Source organism: Miniopterus natalensis, chromosome 9 (genome assembly GCF_054644295.1).
Source record: "Miniopterus natalensis isolate mMinNat1 chromosome 9, mMinNat1.hap1, whole genome shotgun sequence".
Classification (NCBI taxonomy): Eukaryota; Metazoa; Chordata; class Mammalia; order Chiroptera; family Miniopteridae; genus Miniopterus; species Miniopterus natalensis.
Window position 1 is genome coordinate 56703634 of NC_142089.1, and position 7308 is coordinate 56710941.

Here is a 7308-nt window from a genome sequence, read left to right on the forward strand (position 1 = left end):
AGAGTTAATGGTATACACAGACTCTTCAATTTTGGCTTGTACAAAATAGAAATCATCCCACCCCTCTACCTCAAAACTTCAGTCTCAACCTTAAATCAGTCCAGTCCACAGCAGATGCCATCCTGTTCTCATATCCTTCAGGGTCCAGTAAGTTACAGGCCTTCCAGTTCCGTCTCCTAAAAAAATTGCTCTCAAATTTCTACTCCCCGCTTTCTTCTCTAACCACCATAGACCTGTGCAAACTGTCATCATTTCTTACCTAGAAGGCAATCTATTCCCCACCTTTTTTTTTTCCCCCTCCTCTTGGGCTAGGAGAAAAGAGCTACTACAGAAAACCCCCATTTTTCTCAATGATGTTCCTTTTAGTTTATTTTCAACCATACCTATCTTGACTAAAAGGATGAGAACACTTAGTTTGGAGCAAGTAAAAGTTTTTCTTCTCGTTTAATGCTTTCACTTGCATCTCTGTAATCATGTCTTTTGTTTGCTTCTTTCTAGGAATGTTTACCCTTGCGGAAGTTGCTTCACTTAATGACATTCAGCCAACTTACCGAATCCTGAAACCATGGTGGGACGTGTTCATGGATTACCTGGCTGTCGTTATGTTGATGGTGGCCATCTTTGCAGGAACCATGCAACTTACCAAAGATCAGGTGGTCTGCTTGCCAGTATTGCCATCTCCTGTAAATTCAAAGGCACAGACACCACCAGGAAATGTCGACGTCACCACCAGCATCCCGAAGATGGAAGCAGCCACTGACCAAGACCAATACGGGCGGGTGACAAGTGACATTTCCTTTGACACATCTGCTGTGACACCTGACATACCTCTCAGAGCCAGATATCCTCACCCAGATTCCACAGTTCCAAATCAGGAGGCAAAGAAAGAGAAGAGAGATCCAACAGGCCGAAAAACAAACTTGGATTTTCAGCAATATGTATTTATTAATCAGATGTGTTACCATCTGGCCCTTCCGTGGTATTCCAAGTACTTTCCGTACCTTGCTCTTATACATACTATTATCCTCATGGTCAGTAGCAACTTTTGGTTCAAATATCCCAAAACGTGCTCGAAAGTAGAACACTTCGTTTCAATATTAGGAAAGTGCTTTGAATCTCCTTGGACTACGAAAGCATTGTCTGAGACGGCGTGCGAGGACTCGGAGGAAAACAAGCAGAGGATAACAGGTGCCCAGACTCTACCAAAGCACGTGTCCACCAGCAGTGACGAAGGCAGCCCCAGCGCCAGCACCCCGATGATCAACAAAACCGGCTTCAAGTTTTCCGCCGAGAAGCCCGTCGTCGAAGTCCCCAGCATGACCATCCTGGATAAAAAAGACGGCGAACAGGCCAAAGCCCTGTTTGAGAAAGTGAGGAAGTTCCGCGCCCACGTGGAAGACAGTGACTTGATCTATAAACTCTACGTGGTCCAAACAGTTATCAAAACTGCCAAGTTCATTTTTATTCTCTGCTACACCGCGAACTTTGTCAACGCCATCAGCTTCGAGCACGTCTGCAAGCCCAAAGTCGAGCACCTGACCGGCTATGAGGTGTTCGAGTGCACCCACAACATGGCTTATATGCTGAAAAAGCTGCTCATCAGCTACATATCCATCATCTGCGTGTATGGTTTCATCTGCCTCTACACTCTCTTCTGGTTATTCAGGATACCTCTGAAGGAATACTCGTTCGAAAAAGTCCGAGAAGAGAGCAGTTTCAGCGACATTCCCGATGTCAAAAACGATTTTGCGTTCCTTCTGCACATGGTAGACCAGTACGACCAGCTGTATTCCAAGCGCTTCGGTGTGTTCTTGTCGGAAGTCAGTGAAAACAAACTTAGGGAAATTAGTTTGAACCACGAGTGGACATTTGAAAAACTGAGGCAGCATGTGTCACGCAACGCCCAGGACAAGCAGGAGCTGCACCTGTTCATGCTGTCAGGGGTGCCTGACGCTGTCTTTGACCTCACGGACCTGGACGTGCTCAAACTGGAACTGATTCCAGAAGCTAAAATTCCTGCGAAGATTTCTCAAATGACTAATCTCCAAGAGCTTCACCTCTGCCACTGCCCTGCAAAAGTAGAACAGACTGCTTTTAGCTTCCTCCGCGATCACTTGAGATGCCTTCACGTGAAGTTCACCGACGTGGCTGAAATTCCTGCCTGGGTCTACTTGCTCAAAAACCTGCGAGAGCTGTACTTGATAGGCAATTTGAACTCTGAAAACAATAAGATGATAGGACTTGAATCTCTCCGAGAGTTGCGGCACCTTAAGATTCTCAACGTGAAGAGCAATTTGACCAAAGTTCCCTCCAACATTACAGATGTGGCTCCACATCTGACCAAGTTAGTCATTCATAATGACGGCACTAAACTCTTGGTACTGAACAGCCTTAAGAAGATGATGAATGTCGCTGAGCTCGAGCTCCAGAACTGTGAGCTAGAGAGAATTCCACATGCCATTTTCAGCCTCTCTAATTTACAGGAACTGGATTTAAAATCAAACAACATACGCACAATTGAAGAGATCATCAGTTTCCAGCACCTAAAACGACTGACTTGTTTAAAATTATGGCATAATAAAATTGTTACCATTCCTCCCTCCATTACTCACGTCAAGAACTTGGAGTCGCTTTATTTCTCCAACAACAAGCTCGAGTCCTTACCAGTGGCAGTGTTTAGTTTACAGAAACTCCGATGCTTAGATGTCAGCTACAACAACATTTCAATGATTCCAATAGAAATAGGATTGCTTCAGAACCTGCAGCATTTGCATATCACTGGGAACAAAGTGGACTTTCTGCCAAAACAATTGTTTAAATGTGTTAAGTTGAGGACTTTGAATCTGGGGCAAAACTGCATCTCCTCCCTCCCGGACAAAATTGGTCAGCTCTCCCAGCTCACCCAGCTGGAGCTGAAGGGCAACTGCTTGGACCGCCTGCCAGCCCAGCTGGGCCAGTGTCGCCTGCTCAAGAAAAGCGGGCTTGTTGTGGAAGATCACCTTTTTGACACCCTGCCACTAGAAGTCAAAGAAGCATTGAATCAAGACACAAATGTTCCCTTTGCAAATGGGATTTAAACTGGGATAATACGTGCACTTCCATGTGCAGGGGACAACTCCCTAGATTGCAAATGCTCACGTACAAGTTATTGCAAAATAATGCGTTTTAGGAGTAGACACATCTTTAAAACACAGAGAGGATGCATAGAAGGCTGATAGAAGACATAACTGAATGTTCCATGTTTGTAGTGTTTTAAGTCATTCATTTCCAAATCGTTTCTTTTTTTTCTTTTGGGGAAAGGGAAGCAAAAATTATAATCACTAATCTTGGTTTCTTTTTAAATTGTTTGTAACTTGGATGCTGCCGCTACTGAATGTTTACAAATTGCTTGCCTGCTAAAGTAAATGATTAAATTGACATTTTCTTACTGTATCACCTTTATTGAGGTGTCTTGATTTACTTTGCTTAATTGGTGCAATATTGCTTTAACTCAGACCACTGAAGACATATCAGGTCCAAACTTTTAAATATAGATTGGCTAAAATATTGATTTCTTTCCTGTTTTAATTTAAAGCACCTCAAATAAGCACTTATAATATTTGACTGGTACTACTGCTTCTGAGAATCCCATTTTATAGATTTTACACTCTTAAAAGTCTAGAATGCAGTAAAGGTGTGTAGCTCGTTGGGGTTTTTGTTTGTTTTTAAAGAATAAATAATGACAAAAAAGTAATAGAAAGTAGCATTCCCCTTAGTAATAGCTGTTTTTCCATAGTCTGGAGTTATGATTACATGGTGCATTTTTCTACCCATAATATAAGGTTACCAATAAATAGAAAATGTTTTTTGAAAATAAATTTATCTGATTACAACCAACATAAAATTTTTAATGGCTTAATGATTAACAACCTTCCACTATCACTCTTTGGAAGATAACACAAAAATCACAGCAAGTATTATTTAATTTCTTGCCCTGTTTTCACTGGTGGGGAGGGGGCGGGAAGGACTCGTAGTTCACTGGGTTGGAAAACTCCTAACTTTCCCTATTCATTTCGGTGACAGGCTGTATTTCCTGTGTTTGTCTGCGACTAGGAGGGGTCATGCCCAGGGAAATGCTGGCAGAATGTCCATTTTAGTTGATAGCTTTCCTTCTTTATCTAACTTACAAAGTGTCTAAATCCATCTCAGAAAAATCAGAAAATTCCCTGCCACCTGTTTAGGTATTGGTTGGCAAGCATTTCATAGGCCTTTCTATGGGAATGGTGTTTCAAGAGAAAAGAAACATTTGGCACTCTGAAGGACAAAGTAGTATTCTCTCAATATAATACTCGATTCACTCAATGAAACACTGGGACATTCTCTCATCACACTTTATGATGGCTTGAAGGGTTTTTGTAGAGAATATGGAAAGATGGACTCACATCCTTGCTTTTTCCCCCAAGAACTGAACTCTGGGGATACTGGCCTGTTGCAAGTGGCGATAACTGAACTCTGGGGGTACTGGCCTGTTGTAAGTGGTGATGAGCCTTTGCCTGCTGTACAGCTTGTAAGTACTCAGAGGCGTATCATCTCCAATCGAAAAGCCTTCGGCCACAGTCGCTCCATTAGGAACTGACCCCAGCTCCAGCATCCTGGCCACTCCCTCTCCTAAAAGACTGGATGTAGAGGAACAGATTCTTATTAAAAAGCCCAAGTTTAGAAAATCAGACGGAAGACAGTGGTAAATTGGGGGGATAAGCAAATTCTCTGTCGTGTGTGTATCTTCCATTTCTATCAGCATTCATTAATATAATTCCTAGTATTGATTATGCACCTACTCTGTGCCTAGCCAGTTCAAGGAATGGGGGATTCAGTGCAGTTAATACAAATGATTGATTACAATTGTAACACAGAAATACAGGATCGACGTGAATGAGTAATGGCTGGGATGGGGCAGACTTAGTTAAAGAGGAGTTTTGCACTTATAAGCTCTGCCGTAAACACGCCTGGACATTGCCCTCCCACTAGCTGTTCCGGGCACTGTTCACCCTGCTCAGTAATGCCACCACCAGAAATTGGTACAGCATTTTTAGAAGGGTGTCCTACCATCTTGCTTGTGAGGTGAAGAGGCCAAATCTTATGATCCTTGCTTTATAGAGTAGGAGGCTTGTTTTCCTTTCTTAAAACAAGAGCATGTTGCTTTTGAAGGGTACAAGTGGCAGGCCACCCACAGCTTGCTTACCATGCTCCTCCGAGGGGAGGAGAGAACTATAGGAGCTGGAGTCTGTACCTCCCAAAGCTTGACCACTGCCAGCTGCCTGTGGGCACCTGTCTTTTAATCAATACTTGGGGCTCGGTCACTTAGAACTGATTGGTGTTACATGCCTTCAAACAATATCAAGGGGTACCTTTCCTCCTGCCCAGACTTCTATGGACCTTATCAGCCCCTAATGATTTCCTTGAACTCTGAAGAGTTCACGGTCAATTGATTTAAATGCTGCATTCCTTGCCACTGTTTGCAAGTAGCAATATTTTGAAAACGGTTTCCTAAGAAATGCTGATTCATCTAACAGACTTTAAATGTGTTGCGTCTTGGAGTCTCAACAGAACAGCAGATTAGATTATGGGCCTAAATATACTCTCAACTCACGTGTCTTCACAAATTTATGTCGGCCCTGCACGCACCAGACATGGGGGAACACAAGTTAGAATGTACAAGTTTTGGCTTACTGGTATTTCTTATCTTTTTTCAAAGTCCCTTGAGCACCATCTGAAGAAAATTATTTTAAAGTATATTTCAATGTGCGTGCCCCACAAAGCCTGAGAAAATCTGGTTTACTTTTCCTGTTTGACCTTTTTTTTTAACCAGCATTCAGTTGGCTCAGCAGAGAGTATTTTCCAGGGGTTCAGAAAACTGAGCTGAAATTATTACAGGGACCCCATTCTCAGTAGTGGCAGTTTAATAATAGGTAGAAAGATTTCATTCTATATAAGTCCTGGCCTGCAAGTCTTGACCATTTGACATTTTTCATATATATAAAGGAAAAAAGGTGCCTTATGTTTTATTAATATGATTGCTAGCACTTTGTCTGACCGCCTCCCCTGGACTCTATTTTAACCAGCAGCTAAAGTACAAGTTGCTGATGGCAGCAAAGTCCAAAGTGCCCTTGAGACCTACGCCCGATGGTTGTTTCCATTCACCTTGCTGAATAAAAGCCAGAGTGCTGTCCTCTCCCTAAGATTTCTGGCAGCACTTGCGTCAGTAATTCATTCCAATAAAATGGTCCCTTTATCAACTGAATCCCCAAACAAAGGCTGTACTAACAAAAAGCCCCTTTCATGAAAAGGAGAAGAAGGGGGGTAAAAAAAGAAACCCTGGAAAACAGTTTTCAAATGTCCTCTAACTTGTGACTGCCACACAAAGAAGTGGCCCCGTCTAGTCCTGACCAGCTGTGGCTCTCCTAGGATGAGGGCACCAGGTGTTCAGAGGGGGCCTGTTGCCGGGGAGGGGTCAGAAGAACCGCAGGCCACAAACCCTGGTCTCCAAGCTGGCCTAGCCTGGTGACAGTCACATGCTGCTAGCATGGGGAGTAAGCCCCTTAGCTCAAATCTTAAAGCTCTGAAGGGTAGCTTTCCTGTCTTCATCCTTCTGCCCCCGAAAATACAGTATATAAATTGTCCCAGGTAAGCATCATCTTGTGGAAATGCACACAATTTTTTGCTTAGTCAATCCTGCGGGGTTTCTGTTGTTTTTTGTTTGTTTGTTAACATATCTTTATTGATTTCAGAGAGAGGAAAGGAGGGGGAGAGAGAGTGATAGAAACATCAATGATGAGAGAGTCATTGATCGGCTGCCTAGCCCACAACCCGGGCATGTGCCCTGACCGGGAATCGAACCCTGATCGCCTGGATCCTAGGTTGATGCTCAACCGCTGAGCCACGCCCGGCTGGGCTCTGTTGTTTTTGTTGTATTGATTTTTAGAGAGGAGAAGGGAGAGAGAGAAACATGGATTAGTTGCCTCCCATATGTGCCCCGACCAGGGATTGAACCCGAAACCTTTTGGTTGTGCAGGACTACACTCCAACCAGCTGAGCCAGGGCAGTCCTGCAGGTTTTGTCTCAGACTCAAGATCTGCTGCCCTCCCTCCTGCTGTGAGACCCCTGATGGTACAAACTGCCTGCTGTCTCTGTCTCTGTCCTTTACTCCTAAGATTCCAGGCTTTGGAGCAAGAGTGTCTGGATTTGAATCCTGCCTCTGCCTAAGCTGTATGACCAAAGCAAGCTACTTCTCTAAGCCTCGGTTTCATCCCTAAATGGGACTGATTATAG

The 7308-nt window shown here is 43.6% G+C and overlaps 1 protein-coding gene across 1 annotated transcript; it reads left to right on the top strand.

Annotated features, from left to right (window-relative positions):
- Positions 1 to 473: 473 nt before the first annotated feature.
- On the top strand, positions 474 to 3432 carry LRRC8D (leucine rich repeat containing 8 VRAC subunit D). The gene has a single exon (XM_016197207.2). It carries the CDS (start codon positions 474 to 476, stop codon positions 3075 to 3077), a length of 2604 nt encoding a protein of 867 aa, XP_016052693.2. The 3' UTR covers positions 3078 to 3432.
- Positions 3433 to 7308: the final 3876 nt, after the last annotated feature.